This window comes from Erigeron canadensis, chromosome 7 (genome assembly GCF_010389155.1).
Source record: "Erigeron canadensis isolate Cc75 chromosome 7, C_canadensis_v1, whole genome shotgun sequence".
Classification (NCBI taxonomy): domain Eukaryota; kingdom Viridiplantae; phylum Streptophyta; class Magnoliopsida; order Asterales; family Asteraceae; genus Erigeron; species Erigeron canadensis.
The window spans coordinates 1,640,594-1,661,830 of record NC_057767.1 but is presented as its reverse complement, the minus strand read 5'-3'; the positions used below and the strand labels follow the sequence as shown (position 1 = coordinate 1,661,830).

Below are 21,237 nucleotides of genomic sequence, written 5' to 3'. Positions count from 1 at the left end.
CTTATTTCTCAAAAAGTAAATGTTGGGTATCATGATAAGGATGGCAATTCATGCATTTCACGTTCCTTTAATTCGGGTTTTCCAAACAAAAACCATTTATATTGGCACCAAACGGGGATTTTTAGTTGTAAGGTTAATTTCTTTGAAGTTTGCAAGACAAGAGAACAAATCATTGAGCAGGAGGAGGATCAAAATATGGGAAGACCATTCAAACCGATAAACAAGGGAACCACCGTCTATTTGAATTGTACATACTTGAAGCCGACTGGGACAACTCGCCAATTGAACAACAAACACAAGATGGTTTCGATTGATCTGGTACTTTTGGTGATTCTACTTGATCCAGGTGGTTTTAATGGGGGAGGCAAAACGCGAGAACGTGTTTTTTCGAAGTGAGATAGAATAATGCGGAACTATCTAGCTAGAATAATCAAGATATGATTAGTTTTATTTTCAAACTTTTTAGTTTCCAAAATATTTAATAGTTTATTAAATGTTTTGATTTTCTTTTAATCATAATTCTCACTATAAAATGGGATGTAAGTCTTGTTATTCAATATTTTTGATATGATATGAAAAGTTTTTCCTTTCCTCTCTATACACATGTGTGTGTTTAGTGTGTGAAATTTCCTAATTTTTGGTATTCTCTTTGAATCAACGAATTTTAGAAGAATTGTTTCTGAGTATTCTTAGAATCAACAGGATCAATTATCTATCTCCTTTTTCTCACTGTGTCAAAGTTTGGATTACACAAGATGTTGAAGGCAACCGATATTAATGGGATTGTAAAGAGTTTGATAAGTTTTTATTACACTAATAAAGATGGACTAGAGGTTAAAGAAAGGAGTAAAGATCATGGAGAATTATATATGGCATTTGAATGTTTTGTCAAAGAGAACAAGCATGAAAATATGGAACCCTTGAATGGTGTAGGCCAAAACCAACCATACAAAATGGTGCCCGGTTTATACATGATTATGATAAACACATTAGTCAATATGATTACGATGAGTGTAAGATGGTTTCATTTGATCCTGGTGGTTTTGATGAGGCAAAATAAAACTCGAGGTCGAGTTCTTTTTGAAGAGGAGGAGAATGATGCGGAAGTATCTAGATTGATACAGAATAATCTAGAACTTATTTTATCTATTATTATGACTCTTTGTTATCTTATGTAATTAGTTTAGGATATTTATGGTTTGGTTTCATTATTATGAATTCCCTTATAAATAGGGATTTAAGTTTTGTTATTAGTTAGTTTTTTGATGATATGAAAGTTATTTTCTTTCCTCCCTATACATAAATGTGTGTTAGTGTGTGAAATTGCCTAATTATCGGTATTATTTTGAATCAACGATTATTAGAAGAATTGTTTCTGGGTATTCTTAGAATCAACAGAATCACAATGAAACACATTCATAAGACCTGGAGTTGTGTTAAAGTCGTTTGGGATGTGTTTGGTTGGGTTTTGGAGTTGTTTTTCACGACTGGTCGTCGTAACTCCCGTTATGGTTGTGTAACTCCCGTTACCTGGGTAACTGCGATAACACCCCACTGTAACTCCCGTTACAAATATTCGTAACTCCCGTTAGGGACTGATTTATGTTAACATTTTTAAACGACCATAACTTTTGAACCGTAACTCCGATTTTGACAAATAAGCTATCCACGGAACCGTGAGAGAGTCTACTTTCTAATGGTTATGCTTTTAAAAGATGATGATGAGTTCAAGTGTTCAGAAAGGTTAACTTAGTGAGTGAATGTCGAGTTTCGTCGAGTTATGTAAGTTCTAAAGCATTAATCGAACCTCCAATGCATCAAGTCTTGTCGTGGGTCATGTTTATAGGTATCGAGACCTGAGTTATGACCACAAGTAAGTGGGTATTTTATTAGCTCATTATGTCGTTGAATGATTATAGGTAGTCGGGAATACTTTCAAAGCTCGGTAACTTACGTTATCACTTGTTGTGTGCTTCTACGAGGTAAGATACACTACTTTCACACGCTGAGGGTTCAACACAAACATAGTTTTCATATAATAACATCCCAAATGGTATCTTGTTTGCTTATGGTTATTCGGGATTATACGGGAGGTGATATGGGCTATGTATATGCATATTGAAGCCTGAAATGCTACCCCAAAGATATGTGACGTTATGATATGATATGTAATGATATGCTATGAAATGTTATGCAAGGATACGATATGTAATGATATGCTATGAAATGTTATGCAATGATATGAGATGTGATGATATGAAAGGAAATGCTATGAAATGTGATGTAGGATGATGATATGTGAAATGTGCATGATTACATGGCTTGTTCATCTAGTTCACTAGACTTATTATGTTGCCATGACACGTGCACGTTTAAGGGCCCAAACGTAATGATGTATATGTGATGATTGTTTAGGTTGTGTAAACACCTAAACTATATGTGATGTGAAATCGAGCTCGTAAATTTGATGTGAAAGTGTTAAGCTTAACCCGTACTTGCCCTAGCCCGGCTAAGTGCGTTGATGTGGTTGCTTGGGTGGCTCCTTGCAACATGGTACAACGTGAAGAGTAATACGGGAGGTCTTACCAACCCCATTGTCATTGAACATACGGATTACTCCTGGATTGACTTGCCATTCCTTAACGACATTGATGTACTACTGAATGGTGGTTCATCTAGTCGGGTGCGACTTATGTCACACTTAACGAGATGCATATGTTATATGAGATGCGTGAGTTTTGTCACAATTATAAAGATGTTCAAATGTGATATGTGATGATGCAAAAGATGACTAAGCACATTTAGGATGACCCATCCTAATATGAAAGATGTTGATGCTATGATATGTATGTGAGATGATACGTTTGATGATATGTGCCTTAACGACTTAATATGACTTTTATATTATTTTTTTAAATGGACAAACGTTTTATAACTTATGTGTTATCTTACTTAGCTAATTCGTTAGCTAACACTTGCTCTTTTAAATGTGTTGTGCCCTCAGGTTCAACAATAGTGAGCAGGTAGATGTGAGAAGATGTGAGGCATGGGTAGATGATGTTGAAGCTAGCTATAGTTTACCCATAGTGGCTGCTCGCTTTAGACATTTGCTTTATGTTTAAATATTAATGACTTGTATTGATAATGTACTCGGTTGTTTAATGTTAGGCAACCGATGGATTTCCATTTACACTTGTTTTGATGATATGGCTAGTAACACCATTTAACAAATAAACCAAACAGGTTTTGTTGGTTTGGACTTTTAAAGTTTAATTCCGCTTTCTTTTGACGCCGTTAGGCGAAAGTTTTTGGAAATCCATATTTTTAAACGACGGGTGTTACATGTAGTGGATATTTGTGTCATTAAGGTGACTATGGGAAGTGATTTGGTGAATATGGAAGTTCCCATATTTCAATCCCAATGTACAGAAGGTGTAAAGTTTGGATTACACAAGATGTTGAAGGCAACCGATATTAATGGGATTGTAAAGAGTTTGATAAGTTTTTATTACACTAATAAAGATGGACTAGAAGTTAAAGAAAGGAGTAAAGATCATGGAGAATTATATATGGCATTTGAATGTTTTTGTCGAAGAGAACAAGCATGAAAATATGGAACCCTTGAATGGTGTAGGCCAAATACCAACCATACAAAATGGTGCCCGGTTTATACTTGATTATGATAAACACATTAGTCAATATGATTATGATGAGTGTAAGATGGTTTCATTTGATCCTGGTGGTTTTGATGAGGCAAAATAAAACTCGAGGTCGAGTTTTTTTCGAAGAGGAGGAGAATGATGCGAAAGTATCTAGATTGATACAGAATAATCTAGAACTTATTTTATCTATTATTATGACTCTTTGTTATCTTATGTAATTAGTTTAGGATATTTATGGTTTGGTTTCATTATTATGAATTCCCTTATAAATAGGGATTTAAGTTTTGTTATTAGTTAGTTTTTTGATGATATGAAAGTTATTTTCTTTCCTCCCTATACATAAATGTGTGTTAGTGTGTGTGAAATTGCCTAATTATCGGTATTCTTTTGAATCAACGATTATTAGAAGAATTGTTTCTGGGTATTCTTAGAATCAACAGAATCAATTATTTATCCTTTATTTATCCCCTTTTTCTCGCTGCGTCAAATAAGAGTTTTGTTAACCTTTTTAATATTCAAGTTGTGATAAATAATTTTGAAGCACATATTAAGAAACCCATATTACAAATTAAAATAGTTGATAGACTTAGAAGGTTATAAAATACATAAACAACCCAAATTTATAACAGCCAAATGAAATTTATATACTGTATTTGAGTTTAGAAAACTACTACCGTGTTACTAATTAATAAATGGAATGCGTTTATTTACTTTTGGATAAAAAAAAAGTAATTTATCTTGTGCTAAAATTTGAAATACGTGTTAGAATCTTAGGCTGCTAGAAAGAATATGTAAACACACATAAAGTTGCCATGTGTTACTAACTACTCATTCTTCACCGATCCGCCCACCTACTAATTTCTCACCCACAGAATTTCTATATTTCACTCGTACATTTGATTTTTCCTCTAGAATTATTTTTTCTCTCTTACGGCTTTCTCGGGATTTCATTTCCATTGAATGTTACATATACATATAGATTTTCATATAGAGGTATGTATACGTATTATTATTGATGTTAAATATATGTATGTTTTGTTGATAATTTGAATTAGTTTTCATTGAAAACGTGATGTCGTCAACATTCAGAGGAGTTCGTCTGCCGGATCCGATGTTGCCACCGCATCAGCAGCTGATACAGAAGCAAATGACTGCGAATCTAGGAAGGAGGCTGCTAGTTGTTAGAGGCGGTGATTTTTTCAAGTGGTGAAAGAAGTCCGGTGTTTGTTCCTATTGATTGTTACTCGAGGTGATTGTCATTTACAAAAGAGACTGGGTATTGGAGTAAATATGAAAGGATGAAAAGGTTCATAGAGTGAAGGTTGTGTCTATTGTATGATTGTATCCTATGCTTATCAGTATGTACGTTGTACCTTACGCATCATTTGTTGTAAAAAGCAAGTTGGTTTTTAGTATATAGGTAAATTAATATATAGTTGGGATCCGAATAGTTAATCTGATATTGCAATTTGAGCCAAGTGAAATGAATAATATGGGTAAAGGTCATTGATAGTCAACCAAATATTGAGTTCTAAGATGTTATACCTTGAGATCGACATAGCAATATTAGTTTAGACTTATATGTAGATTTATTGCATCTCTATATATATATATATAAAAGGCTATCAGAAAACGCTCGGGTGACGCTCTCTGATTCCGCCATGTCAGCGTTTTCCAATTCTCTCTATATATATAAAAGGCTATCAGAGAGCGCTGGGTGGCGCTCTCTGAGCCCGCCATGTCAGGCTTTTTCCAGCTTTACCCAGCGCTCTCTGAGCCCGCCATGTCAGGCTTTTTCCAGCTTTTTCCAATTGTTAGAAGCTTAATTAATTGCTCCCTAAAGATAATTTTCAATTGATTATACATCTATATCTCTATATTATCAATTGCTATAAGTGTTGTTATTGTGCTTCTGTGTTTGGTACTTGACTGAATTGTTTTTTAGTTGTTATTCAAGGGTTTTCAAATTTTAACCATGATGCCTTTCACAGAAGGTTTAAATTTTTATTAGTAATGTATATATATGTATCTTTATATAATTTTGTTATATCTTCTGTATCATATTGTACTAATTTTTGACATTACAAATAGCAAATTTGGATTTTTGAATTGATGATTATGATGATAAACATGCCAACATGAATACATAGAGTTTCTTAAATACTATGCCGTATAGAGTCCGTGTTTTATTATATTGTCAACATTCTTTGACTGTGCTTGAAAACTAATAACACAATTATGGGTTGTTTGATATGTTTTTCCAAGATTTATATGTATCACTATTTTTATTACTATAAGTAATATGAGAGTCAGGTCAATTAATCTAGAGATCTAAATTTACAGTAGTGGTAACCATTTGGACAAGTTTGGAATTTTGGATTATTAGACAAACTTATAGTAATGGTAAACAGGTATCACTTGGACAAGTTTGAAGTATACTTCTCTACTTAGCATTTGTTTATTGTTTAATCAATACTATAGATAGTGGTGTTTAATTAATGTAAATTAGGAATAGAGAATTATACATGTGCTACTATTCTATGTCATTGCTCATAGCCTCATACGATTATATCAATCTTAAGATGACGATATATTGTTCTATTTTTCTTATTACTTTGTGCAAGAGGGTTTCAATTTGCTAAAGTAATCTTGCCTACATTGGCAGTAATCATTATTGCCTTTTTTGACTTCTGTTGGGCTCACTTGACAGTTTCAATGTTGTTATGCTTCATAATTTGCTGTCAATTATGGATGATATAAACAGTGAATGTTTTTTGTTTGCCTTTGTTTTGCATGTTATGAGGGTATGCTGCATTTTAATATCTTAATTTAATCTCTTTGATAGCTACAGAAAAAGACAGTAAAGTTAATTTACAATTCATGAACTTCACTCTCATCCTTCGCTTTGACGCATGTGCTCTTACTACTCTTCGTTTTGCTTTATATTGTAAGTTTCGGTTAACCCATACTATCATCAGTTGCTTTAAGTTGGGCAATATATGTTCTTATTCTATACTCTTTATGAAAATTTCTTTTTGGTTATCTTTTTAATTAATTCCCTTCCCTCAACTGAATAATCCAGGTTTACCAATGTAATCAGTTTTACGTTCTTTTTAATTATAGGAATTAATATTATGTTGATTATAGCTATTAAAGTGGTATGAGTGTTTATATATCAGCATTCAAAATATATAGGCATTTTAGTTTACTATAACAGTATAACTTTATTTTAAAGTTTAGAACTATCAAAACATACCTCTTTTACGGATACCCCATCATGCCTAGGCCTAGCGGGTAGACCTTAGACGTAATATGTATTTATCATGTTGAAAAAGTACGTTTGGATCAAAACGGATGCATTATGTAGGGATGACATAAAAAGATTTCTATGCTTAGTTTATAAGTTATATATATATATATATATATATTAAAAAAATTATTTTTTTATGTATGTTTTTTAGTTGTAAAAAGCCATTTTTTTTGTTAACCAATTTTTTGAAACCAATGTGTTTGATTCATATCAGTATGATTTGTTTAGTTGTAAAAAAAACAAAAAATCGCCTAAAATATACAGATTGCTTTAAAAAATTACGCTTAGGATTATGGTGAACAATTTGGTTTTTCTCTAGATTATTTAATGTTTTTCCTATGTTATATTTGATTTGTCTGTGATGTCTATTCATATACCTATATGTGGTTAGGGGTGGGTTATTTTGAGAACCATAAAAAAAAAACGCGAGAATCAATCCTGGCCATTGATTTTGATCTTGATGATATTTAATTTTCTCTCTCCTCATTTTCACCCAATTCATTCAAATGGTTTTATCTCACAAACCGTACATCGTTAAACGAAAAAAAAAGCATGGGTAGTCTTAAAATTTCGTGCTCTTTCATTAGAGATGCGACTTGATATACTTTTGACAAACTTTTAAATTTCAATTTTTTTTTTTAATTTTTTTTTTTAGCGATAATCCTACACATGTGTAGGATATCCTACACATGTGTAGGACGTCCTACACATGTGCAGGACATGTGTAGGGGAATACATCATACACATCCTACACATGTGTAGGTTATACATTCTACACATGTGCAGGTAAAAAAAAAAAAATTCGAAAAAAAAAAAAATTTCGAAATTTAAAAGTTTGTCAAAAGTATATCAAGTCGCATCTCTAATGAAAGAGGACGAAATTCTAAGACTACCCATGGTTTTTTTTTCGTCTAACGATGCACGGTTTGTGAGATAAAACGTTTTGAAAATTTTGGATGAAAGTGATGAGAGAGAAAAAAGGAGATGAGATGTGTGACCCAGATTGGTTCTTGCGTTCTTTTTTTTTTTTTATGGTTCTCAAAATAACTTTCCTCTGTGTGGTTAAGTTGTAATGTTATATGATATCGATGGGTTTTTATATTAGCATAAAATCTGTCTTGATATGTTCACCTGTACAGAAGTTTATTTCGATGTAATCTTATAGTTGTTGCAATTTTTGATCAGCTAAGAAATCATTAAATTTTGATGGTTTTTTGAATAGTTTTTTGACGGTTTTTTAATGTTTGATGGTTTTCTCTGCTTCACGGCAGTTTCTAGATGGTTTATGATTGTTGCTATTCATGATGGTTACTTAAAATTTATTAGACTTGAACAGATTTTAGTTTTTTCCTTTTTTTGTTTAGAAATTTATATATCATTGTTTTGGTTTACATAGAGTGAGTATATCATTGTATTGGTGTTTGTGTGCTGCATAAGTAATTAGTTTCATCAATACTCTTTTAGTTGTTCAACAAATTTGAAGGCCTAACTTAAAATAGGTTGAAAATTATCACAGGTTGATAGATAGAAGCAGCAAATATTTTGACTATTGTACCACTTTATAGATAGAAGGTCCTATTATACGAGTGACCATTATAACCATTTAATCAAATTTTGGTTAATTCAGGTTATTATATCTTTTATTGGTCAAATGAAACCAAATTATAGAAATTATATAATTCGATAATTATTTAACTCCATGAAGAAAATGATTAGGAACTTTATGTATTAAAAGAAAAAGAATACTCTGGTGGCTTTCAACTTGCTCATTCCATTTGTTTCCCTATTATATTTATAGTTTTTTGTTAAAAGCTTTTTTCGAGTCGAACTTGCTAGATATGATCAATTTCAACATTTAAACTAATTACCTTTTTTTGGCTATTACCCGACCCACCCATGTAGCCATCCCTACTATTTAAGATTGTTCCATCTCCATGTGTGTTATGTATGGGTCGTTTACTTGCATTATCCATTCCTTATAATCCATTTTTAAGGTTCATATCCAGTTTTACCTTTTTTGTAGCATGCTCATCGCATATGTGTTCAAAGATGGTGTAATGCTAAGGGTGATATTATCTTGCCATATCTTATATATGGTCTTTAAATACCCACCAACTTGCTAATTCATTTTTGGAACTATTCTCACAAATTTGTGCATATGTTTAGATTACATGTATATATAGTTATATATCATGTAACTAGAGGTTTCATTTAGTTATCCGAATATAATAATTTTGTATACATTTTCTAGAAAATTGTTTGTGGGTCAACCTAACTTGGCCCTTTTTGACCCATTTTACCTTGAACCTTTTTTCACCTGTTGCCCAATCTGCCAGGCTCGCCTGTATTGCCCTTTTATATTATGCTTTCTTAATCTTAATATGGTAGCCGATCTAGCTTAGTTATTGTGCATGACAAGCTTTTGTGACGGTTTCTGTGAGGGTCGTTTCGGTTTGACGAAGACAATTTTTATATGATACAACAAGGCATGTATTAACCATCTGCCCTACTTAATTTTTGATTGGAAACTATATGATACAACAAGGCATGTATTAACCATCTGCCCTACTTAATTTAATGTAGCTATTATATATAACAGTTCACTTGAAGTTATAAGATTCTTTTTTATTACATGTCATTTTTGGTGAATTAGTTAGAAAAACAAAGTAGCCCGTGCAAGAGACGGGTTTCAGGAACGATGACATGAGAGATCGTGGAAACTATGTTGGCGGGAGGGGTTTAGGTTGAGGCGGTGATTTTTGTGTCAACAGGAATGGCTATGGTTTTAGAGGTAACAACCATGGAGGGGGTTCAAGCTGTGATGGTGATGGATATCAAGTAGACAACAATGGTTAGCATGTGAACTATGGACATGATCTTAATGGGACTACAAGAAACACAGGATAATGAGAGTTTCCTATCGTGACACTGATAAAAGATAATTTTAAGAGACAAGCTTGGATGGTTTATGGCTTCACATTGCAGAGTTACAGTGGTGAGTAACATGATATTAGTGGCTATTCATTGGTTTAAGATTTTTTTTAATCCTTTTTTATCTGCATGTCTTTTGTTTTGGTGATTATGGAGACAGATTGAACGAATTTGTTTTTTAGTTTTTATATATTTTGGTATTACTATTATCACTTTATAGTAGTAGTAATCGAGGATTGTTTTGGTCTCTTATCAACAATTTGTATGAATATGTATTTTATTATGTGTAAAACTATTCACTTGAAGTTATAAGATTCTTTTTATTGTATTTCATTTACGATGAATTACGTAGGAATAAAATAGACCGGTGCAACGCATAGGTTTCACGTAGCAAGACGGTTGCAACAAACAATTAGTTACATCAGTTGTACCGCAGCAGTATTTAATTTCTATGTGGTGAAGCGCATGTTAGGCAGTCATTGTTCCCAAATATTAACGTTAACGACCAGGTGATGAATTGCCCATGCATTCCCTTTTGGTTTGTTTGATTTGGCTCGGTTTTGGATTACAAACTGATTTCCATGATTATTTGCTCTTAGAAGCCAAAAAGCGGCTATTGTATTGTGAATGAAAGAATATATACTACTCCAATGGGTTGGTCAATTTTAAAAAGGCAGCAAAAGATAAAAGTTATCGGTTAGCTAATACCCTTTCTAAGATTAAATTGCATCTGTCATCTACTGTTTTATTGATTTAGCCGGACCCGCGACTTTTCTCCTTCAACATATTGCTGAAGCTTTCGGTTCTCTTAAACAAAAATTCATTTTGCGACATAAAAAATGTTAGAATATGAGCACATAAACATATAACAATTCACGAGTACGTAGCGAAAAAATAACGTAAATGTAATGACATTAATTAACAAAGAAGGAATTGAAACGAAAAGGGATTAAATCCTTTTGTTTTGATATAGTCGACTACTTTGAATAAGAAAAGGGATTAAATCCTTTTCTTTAACTTCAACAATATAATTAATACAAGATGCTTATATTCATACATGTTGAGTTCGACAACCATTCAAACGGATGGAAACGAAAACCCTTTGAGGGTATTCGGCCGAAAGGAATAGAGGAGGAAAAGAGAGGTTTTTTCTTGTGTGTATGAATGCTTAAATCCTTAGATTTAAGCCTCTATTTATAGGTAGATATTAGGGCATAACGACTTGGTAAACAAGTCAATTAAGGCCTCTAATCAGCCCCCCTTTAGTCCAATTAGGGTCCAACCTAATTATTTTATTTTATAATTAAACCTCCTTCTAATTAATTTATATATAATTAACCTTTTAACTTATTTAAATTAATCATTTCATGATCAAATTAATTAATATATTACTTTAATATATTAATTAATAATACAGAGTTACCGTGTCATTTCGTGTGACCCCGTAGGCTTAAATTATTTCCGGACATACGTTCTATTATTTAACATGATCATACTCCAACAAAAAATTCATGTGGAGGGCGGGCGGTTCTGGATCGTATACCTACAATGCAAGCATTACAGGCACGAAATTGTTTTTTTGGAGATCCGATTTGCGTGTTGTGTGGCGATGGAACTGATTCGGTTGATCACTTGTTTTGTGAGTGTGGGGTGGCAGCTAGAATTTGGCGGGCAAATCGGGATTGGTGTAATACGACACCATTTTATGTCTTTATTATTAAAGATCTATTAGAAATGCATGTCGGGCAGGTGCAGATGGAAGAAAGAGGCAATTAAAGGCATCATCATAATAAGCTGCTGGAGCATTTAGAAGGCGAGGAATAACATCGAATTTAACAATGCTTCGCTTAATGTAATGGAGATTATATAAAGTATGAAGTCAGTTGGGTATTTTTGGTTCAAAAATAGAAAGAAACATAGAAGCCTCTCTTGGCATGATTGGTGTAATTTTAAGTTGTTGCAAGTAATATAGGTTTGTATATACACACTGCCGGTTATTTACCGGGGTGAGTATAAATATAAGATTTACTTTTTTTTATAAAAAAAGTTGTAGATCCGTCTATGTACTATAGTTGTTAACACGGGTCTGGTTGGTTGGGTAACAAATGGGTCCAAACAGGTTTGGGCCAATACGGCCAAACAACCACTTTAGTACATAAAAAGTGAGAGGATTTTGGATCTTATATCTTAATAACAATACTTGAGGTATGTCGTATTGGTTTAGTGGTGGTCCTCTGCGAAGTATGAAGTATCCTCTTCATGATATCATAAATTCTGTTATCCATATATTCAACTTTTATCTGTTTCAGAGGTTTCGAACTTTAAGCGTTGTTATAGACTTTTAGTCTTAACCTTTTGGCTTTCTTCAGTTGGGTCGAAAGAACACATTGCTGTATATGTTTGATTGTATTTCAAAGCCCTAAAACATTATTACACTCTAACTCTTCCCAGTTCTAAGTACATGAAATCATCTTTTAATGTTCCAACTCTCACTATTGATAATATTGTAGCAATTTATAGGCCTTTTATATAGATATATTCATTTTATTTAGCCTTAATTAGCATACAAATTTGAGATATACACGACTACATGTTCCTTTTTTTTTTCCTTTCTTGATAGCAGTTTATGCATCATGTAGGTTTAGAAGATATGATTACAAATAGAGTTAATTATTGAAATGGTACCTAACGTTTGCGTCATATTATTGGTTTCATACCTTTCCTTTCGAAATTACGCTGATCATACCCAATGTATGCAAATTTCCACATGGCCGTTAAAAACCCCTCCACGTGACTTACACGTGAGGGGTAAAGATGTAATATCGCATTTCTTAATTACTTAAATGGTACTTAAAGTTTGCACGATTTTGCTGGTTTCATACCTAATGTTTCTTAATTACTTAAATGGTACCTAATGTTTAGTTATTAATTTTTTTTTTAATTTTGAAAGGTGAATTCCGGTTCAAGCTAACGTCTTAAAAACTGGTATTTTAATCATACTGGTGTTTTAAACTTTTATTTTGTTATGAAAACCTTATTTGGATTATTTTTGAGTGGATTATAAGTGCATTTTAACTTTTTTTCGTTAGACTGTAACAAGTTTTTGAAAAATTTATGAAAGAAAAATAAAACAAATTAAAAATAATCGTACCGGCCGGTATTTATGGTAATACCTATAATACCGGAAATTTTTCCACACCAGTATGATTAAAATACCAGTTTTTAAGACGTTAGCTTGAAGCGGAATTCACCTTTCAAAATAATAATTAAAAAAATTAATAATTAAGCATTAGGTATCATTTAAGTACTTAAGAAACATTAGGTATGAAACCAGCAATATCGTGCAAACGTTAGGTACCATTTAAGTAATTAAGAAACGCAATATTACATCTTTACCCCTCACGTGCAAGTCACGTGGGGGTTTTTTAACGGCCATGTGACGGCGTTAGCCTCCAGTATGGTCTGAGTGGAGATTTGCATACGTTGGATATGATTAACGTAATTTCGAAAGGAAAGGTATAAAACCAGTAATATGGCGCAAACGTTAGATACCATTTCAGTAATTAACTCTTACAAATACACAGTAGTATACACTATATTAGTGAACAACTAATGAATGAATGAATCGGTCAAAGCAAACACAAAAAGGCCAAATTCAACTTTGCTGAATATGTAGTTGCTTCTTAATTGCATTATTAGTCACTTAATTACAATAAAATTATAAATGAAAGTCTCAAATTAAACAAGCATGACACAAAAGTTAAGGCCCAAAACTCCGTCCTCGGTCCAACCTTTCAACCTGTAAACCGAGTACAGACCTGGGCATGAACCGGACCGAAGCCACCGGTCCGGTCCTTGGTTCCACATTTTTGCCCGGTCGGTTTTCGGTTCGGTCCTCAAAACATCCGGTTCGGTCCGGTTTTAGAACCGTGAACACCCCTAATTGCCTTATAAGTTGTAATAAGACCAGTTTTGAAACATGATCTTTGGAGTTGGACCACGATGTTGCATTTGAAGTTATAATACTTGGACAATCAAATGTTCTGATCAATGGACTGGAAATTGGGCAATGGACTGAAAAGTCGGCAACTTTTACAAACTTAAGTTGAATATTACTCGGTGACATATACTAGCTTAAATGAGTTACAATTACCGCCGCAACGTGCGGGTACGCCTCTAGTATTGGACATATCATAACACCATAATAATTCAGATCTCAGATTGACAAGTCTAAATACAAGTTAATAATTCAGATCTCAGATTGACAAGTCTAAATATGAGTTCAGTAGTAGTACACTATGACTTTAAATTGGACTTCCCAAATAGTTGGAAACCTAAACTTCAACTATTAATTCGGTTCAAAGTACTTTGCCAACTTCCATCTTGCTATATGGCTCCGTTCAAGCTCATTGAATACACGTGTTAGCAATGGCGGAAACATTTTACGGATGTACTGGATCAATGATTCTTCAGTAGCAAGATCTTCAGCATCAGTATCATCCAAATCAAGGTAAATCTGTTCCCTGTGAGCAATTAAGTTTCTCAGAAATTTTAGGAGATCCAACACGGAAAAAGGCTGATACTGTGGACGTTCTGCACCGAAAGACATTGGTGGATTTTTCATGTAATTTACAACTATTTCTGGAAATCTGCTCATCCAACCATCTGGCCCATCATTTTTAGCAGTGAAGTGCATGGTATTTGAAATAATGTAATCATTGTGTGTCCTGGGTTTCTTCTCACCCTTGACATCCGGTTTTGATGCACCATTTGATTTCATGAAGTCATTACCATCTCTAAAAAAATCAAGCTTACGACTTTCAGTCCACAAAAATGGGCGATACAGAATTGTTCTCTCTGAACACCGTCCATACTTGATTAAATAAGCAGCAATATCGTACGCTTCTATTTCGTCGGCATCATTGGATAATTTGTAGTACATAGCCTCTGTGCAAGCCTTAAACCCTGATTTACGGCAAAATGTATATGCAATGAACTCCCTAAGTCTTTGAAATCCTTAGCTGTTGTAGACATGAAAAAGTGAGAATATATTAAGAATGTTCGACAACTTAGTACAAACATAAATGAACACAAATCTTAATAGGACTCCCCAAATATTGCCCCCAATAGTAAAAGTTGGGGTTGAAACAAAGTGTGCAGAAAATCATGAAGGCTGTGATAGCCAAAGAACAGCCATCAAGTACAAAGGTGTACTCAATTTCCATAACGAATCCAAGACTGGTGGAATGCAGGCTGCAAATGTTCAAGACAATGCTGGACATAACAGATGCATTAAAGAACAATCAAGCAAATAAGGAAGAAGAAGGATCTGCAGTCAAGAACAATGATATAGGTGATGAGTTTGTCATCATCATCTGAAGAAGGCTGCAAAGATAGAAGAATTATGCCCATTGGCATTAGGGGGGTGATGTTGGACGATAATGTCAAAATAGGCAAAAGTAAGATTACTAGTTTAAGTAATGAGTCATTGTGTCATCAGTTTTCTGGCTTGGGCCATAGGCCAACAAGCCCTGTACATAGAATAAATATAAAAACCCAATAATTAGTCTGTTATTAAGGAACGACACAACAGTTAGAAGCGTTGGTTACAAGTATAACTCATCATGACACGTTGTGATCATTCTCTTGTGCCTGTCTATTGTGTATATATATGCAACAGGTGTGTAAATTACAATTATCCAATCTATTCGGTACTATTCGTATACATCTCTTCTATACCCACTTTAAATCTCATTCAATATCTCTGCATATAATCTGTTATATATTGTATCAATGGTGAATCACTATATCGAATCATCTTATAAGAGGCACAGGAGGTTTCATCCCTACAAGCCTCCTGGCAAATATTAATCTTGTATTTCATATGATAATTTAGAATATTTTACTTTCAAAGCTTTGTTTAGGGTGACTTGGTTTATTATGCATTATAGCGAAGCTTTAGTTTTAACTTGAAATTGTATTGTTGCTTTCAATTTTGAAGTTTTATTGTGAATTTGGTGTAATATAAATGAAATTGTGTAATGTAACATAGAGTTGATGGATGAAGAAAGCTATATATATATATATATAACTATAGTGTATATTAAAAAGAAAAAGCCAAAAACTGAAATACACCCGGTTGTGATAAAAGTAAGGCCCAACTTAAAACCTATATTATGTGTGTGTGTGTGTTAAGTAGGGCTCTATTACAATTAAAACTTGTTTAATAGGACCCGGTTCTATTATACTTCTTGACCGGGACATATAAAGGAGCGAGTAGTAGTGCTATTTACCTATCAATTCGTCGGTGACTGGTTTACAGTTGCCGATACCACATAGTTTAGGGATCATTTCATCCGACATCATAACTTTCTTGGGAGTTATGTTTCCAAAGCTTAGACCAACGTCATGGAGATAGACAAGCCCACTAATCACACCTCTGCAAAATAAAGCAATAAGTTATCACATGCATGGAGGATAAAAAAAATTGTAATTATCACACATGGAGGGGAAAAAAAAATGATACCTAATCACAACCGTAAGCTGATGAAAAGTAAGAGAATCACAAACCGAATCGAAGTCTTTATAATAAAGTTCAAATGCCATGAGTAAATCCCCATTCTCGCACCTCTCCAAACCAAAATATCTGGATATATTATCATGCCTTTGGGATTCAACTAGTGACGTATGTATTGTAGCAAATCCAACACTCAGACTAGTTCTCTTAACTGCAGCCCTCATTCCTTCATAAGCCCCAAAAAATATTTTGCTACTTCCCCTAACGTTGAGTAAAGGAGCATCAATGGTAATCTTTCCCGCTTCGATTTTACTAACTGTAGAAATATCTGATACTATCAAGCCTTTCAAATAACCCCTTGAAAATGTGTAATTCATTCTATCTTGACAGAATTTGATGAAATCTTCATTACCAAACGTGTGATGAACACGGCATGGCTGAGCGATGCTCCACCCCTCAATATACTCAATATATGCTGTTGTATAAATCGAAAAGTTTAACGTCCAAATTGAAGTTTTTGAATTCCCGGACAGCGAGTATGTTCTTCTATTTATTCGTAAGTTGCCATCGCCATGACGATTTCCGGTTTTCCAGTTGAGATAAAACTCCTCTCCAACACAGTTGTATGTTTTCCGTTGGAGAGGAGTTTTATCTCAACTGGAAAACCGGAAATCGTCATGGCGATGGCAACTTACGAATAAATAGAACATACTCGCTGTCCGGGAATTCAAAAACTTCAATTTGGACGTTAAACTTTTCGATTTATACAACAGCATATATTGAGTATATTGAGGGGTGGAGCATCGCTCAGCCATGCCGTGTTCATCACACGTTTGGTAATGAAGATTTCATCAAATTCTGTCAACATAGAATGAATTACACATTTTCAAGGGGTTATTTGAAAGGCTTGATAGTATCAGATTTTTCTACAGTTAGTAAAATCGAAGCGGGAAAGATTACCATTGATGCTCCTTTACTCAACGTTAGGGGAAGTAGCAAAATATTTTTTGGGGCTTATGAAGGAATGAGGGCTGCAGTTAAGAGAACTAGTCTGAGTGTTGGATTTGCTACAATACATACGTCACTAGTTGAATCCCAAAGGCATGATAATATATCCAGATATTTTGGTTTGGAGAGGTGCGAGAATGGGGATTTACTCATGGCATTTGAACTTTATTATAAAGACTTCGATTCGGTTTGTGATTCTCTTACTTTTCATCAGCTTACGGTTGTGATTAGGTATCATTTTTTTTCCCCTCCATGTGTGATAATTACAAAACCAACGAGGAGCTTTCGAGCTCGTATGAGATGACTTTCACCAATTCAAATTGTACAAACCCGAATCATTGACCACAAGTGGGTCAAGCTCGCATGGGTCAACCACGAATTGAGTCAACCTCGTATGAAGTCAGACTCGTGCGAGTCAACCTCGGATGAGGTCAAACTCCAAACTCGAATATACAAGCCTCGGTAACTATGGTATATCACATTGTGGCCAAAATTCGACTTTCATCAGCCCCGAATGGGTCGAGCTCGAGTGGAGCCAAGCAATTACAAGCATGTAAACCAAAATTAAGCATGAACAACTAAGCATAAACCACAAGCAATTCAAGAACAGATAGTTAAAACAAAAAGGAAATTCGAATTTAAAAAAAAAAAAAAACGAGTTAGTGGATCACACGAGCCATGTACTATTCATCATCTTCAACCTCAAAGATCTTAACAAATTCGATCAATAAAAACTTAAAGAAACCAGGTAGTAACAAAACCCATTGATTAAAATTGTTTGAAACGGCTTTAAACACATAAAAACATGATTTTGCAATCGGTATAAACAAACACAAACATCAAATATTCAACAAGAAACATGAAATTAAGATTACTTACTTGTTGGAGATTCGAATAGAAGACAAAAGCAAGGCAATTCCAAATCAAATCCAACCCAAATCGTGTAAATCAAACCCGATCCAAGCAAGTTCATGTAGAAATTTATAGAAAATATAGACACTCTTCAAGGCAGCCATTAACGAAAGAGCTGATTAACATTGAATAAAGATGATTACAGCCCATAAAACAAAGGAAGAACACACGATTACATCGAAAATAAGTTAGGGTTTTTAACGGTACTAAATCAGGCTGCAACAATGTGAAGAGGTAGGTTGCTACAGTGAATGATCGATGCTTTTATACACGAACCCTAAGAACATTTACACATACGGTCCCTTTAGAATGAGTCACTGTGGTTTAGCCCCTGAATATGATGTTTCATCAACATGACAGTATCAGTCCTTCTTGTAATATTAAGCAGCATCTATGTTCCTAGTCCTTTGTTCAACTTTAGTCCCTGCTTCATCCAATGTGTGCTTCAAAGTCCTTTTCCTAATAATATATCACAATAAACAACTTAAGTTACCAAATTAATTTGATAATTCAACACCCCTCCACAAATTAATTTTGGAAGAGGTCTATAAGGCCAAGATTCTTCAAATGTTTGCTATGAAGAGTACATGTGAGATCTTTGGTGAAAAGGTCTGCAATATTATCATCAGACCCAATCTCGAAAGTGTCAATAACACCCATGTTAATTTTCTCTCTTACAAAATAAAGATCAATTTCAAAATGCTTGGTTTTTTCATGAAACACAGGGTTAGCACTGATTTGAATAGCAACCTTGCTATCACAGAAAATAGGTACAGGTTCTTCTTGTCTAATTCCAAACTCACCCAGAACCTTCAAGACCCAAATAATCTCACATGTCATGGCTGCAAGAGCTCTAAATTCTGCTTCAGCAGATGATCTAGATATAGTAGCTTGTTTTTTACTTTTCCAAGATATTGGTGAGCCACCAAGGAAAAGGATGTATCCAGTGATACTTTTCCTGGCATTCACCTTCTTGGCCCAGTCTGAATCAGAAAAGGCTTTAAGAGAAAAATCAGAATTACCTTTTAAATGAATACCTTTACCTGGAGAATTCTTGAGATATCTCAAAACCCTTAATGCAAGTTTGAAATGGGACTGATATGGTTTATGCATAAATTGACTTAAGATATGAACAGCAAAGCAAATATCAGGTCTAGTAAGAGTGAGATATATAAGTTTACCAATCAATTTTTGGTACTCAGTGATATTTTCCAAAGGAGTATCATCAGAACTGTCACCACAGAAGGTTAGATTTGGTTCAATGGGAGTTTGGGTTGGCTTACATCCCAGCAGACCATACTCAGATATAATATCAAGACAATATTTTCTTTGATTCATGCAAATGCCATCTTTAGTATCAACAACTTCAATTCCTAAGAAGTACCTTAGCTTACCTAAATCTTTAATAGAAAACTGTTTGCTCAAAAAATCTTTGCATATATTGATTTCAGTAATGCAATATCCAGTTATTATGATATCATCCACATACACAAGTAAAGCAACAAAGGTACCATTTTGGTTTCTTGTATACAAAGAGTAATCACTCTTGCTTTGAGTGAATCCAAATGTCAAAAGAGCAGAAGTAAGCTTCTCATTCCATTTCCTAGGTGCTTGCTTAAGACCATATAAGGACTTTACAAGCTTACAAACCCTAGTATCATTACTGGAATAGTAACCAGGAGGTGGAACCATATAAACATCTTCAACAATCTCACCATAAAGAAAGACATTATTAACATCAAGTTGAAAAATAGGCCAACACTTTTTAGTAGCAATAGTAAGCAAACACTTAATAGTTACCATTTTGACAACAGGGGAGAATGTTTCATCAAAGTCAAGTCCCATTCTTTGGCTACAACCTTTAGCAACAAGCCTAGCCTTATATCTATCAATATCACCATTGGACTTATATTTTATCTTATAGACCCATTTACAATTGATTGGTTTTCTATCAGGAGGAAGTTCAGTGAGATACTAGGTCCCATTTTTGTGCAAGGCCTCCATTTCAGTATTCATGGCATCAACCCAAAGAGGGTTTTTTGATGCTTCATAGAAGGAGGTAGGTTCAACATACTTATTCAAATTTGATACAAAGCACATGTATTCAGAATTTAGGTTAGAGTAATTGACATGTTTAGAAATGTTGTGCTTGGTTTTGGTACCTAACACAAAGTCATCAAGAATTTTAGGAGGTCTAGTAGTCCTTTTAGACCTTCTAAGATTGGTAACATTATCATTCTGCTCAATAGAAGTATCATGTATATCAGAATCGCCCTCAGAGTTGTTAATATCAGCAGGAAGTGTTGCATTATCTTCACCATTAGTAGTCCCAAGAGGACTGCCAGAATGGGAGGATGGTCCAGTCTCATTGGTAACCCTAGCTGGACTGCCAGAAAGAGATGGTCCAGTGCCTTCACTATTTGTTTGAATTCTCCTTTCATCATTGGGACTTGAGTCTGGATGTAAATGTTCCTTATTTTCATAAAAGAAATTATCAAAGAAGTTCAAATGAGAGATATCATTCTCAACATTTTGAGCAGGCAGTTTATTTTGTTTTATTTTAAAAGGAAAGATATTTTCATAGAAACTGACATCCCTAGAATAAAGGATGGTTTTATTCTCAATACTAAAAAGTTTGTATCCTTTTTTGGCATTAGCATACCCAATTAGGACACATTTTTCAGACCTACTACTAAATTTATCAAGATTATTTAAAATTGTGGCAAAACACAAACATCCAAAGACTATAGGAGAGATTAGGAGCAGACTTAAAAATTAATTCAAAAGGAGACTTTCCACCAAGAATAGAACTAGGTAACCTGTTAATCAAATAAGTGGCAGTTAGAATGCATTCACTCCACATGTTTAAGGGCAACCCCCCTTGAAACATAAGAGCT

The 21,237-nt window shown here is 34.0% G+C and overlaps 1 protein-coding gene and 1 long non-coding RNA gene across 2 annotated transcripts; one reads left to right on the top strand and one right to left on the bottom strand.

The window, feature by feature from the left end:
- Positions 1–4,458: 4,458 nt before the first annotated feature.
- On the top strand, positions 4,459–5,077 carry LOC122606516. The gene is made up of 2 exons (XR_006324926.1): positions 4,459–4,655; positions 4,752–5,077. It is a non-coding gene; the product is annotated as an uncharacterized LOC122606516 (long non-coding RNA).
- A 9,047-nt stretch (positions 5,078–14,124) lies between these two features.
- Positions 14,125–18,558, bottom strand: LOC122607405. Its single transcript, XM_043780371.1, has 3 exons — positions 18,308–18,558; positions 16,197–16,342; positions 14,125–14,924 (listed from the first exon to the last, which is right to left on the bottom strand). Exon 3 carries the CDS (start codon positions 14,843–14,845, stop codon positions 14,252–14,254), a length of 594 nt encoding a protein of 197 aa, XP_043636306.1. The 5' UTR covers positions 14,846–14,924; positions 16,197–16,342; positions 18,308–18,558; the 3' UTR covers positions 14,125–14,251.
- Positions 18,559–21,237: the final 2,679 nt, after the last annotated feature.

Bases quoted from the DNA above. Each gene is read 5' to 3' on its own strand.
- LOC122607405 (XM_043780371.1), bottom strand. From the start codon at position 14,845: ATGTACTACAAATTATCCAATGATGCCGACGAAATAGAAGCGTACGAT.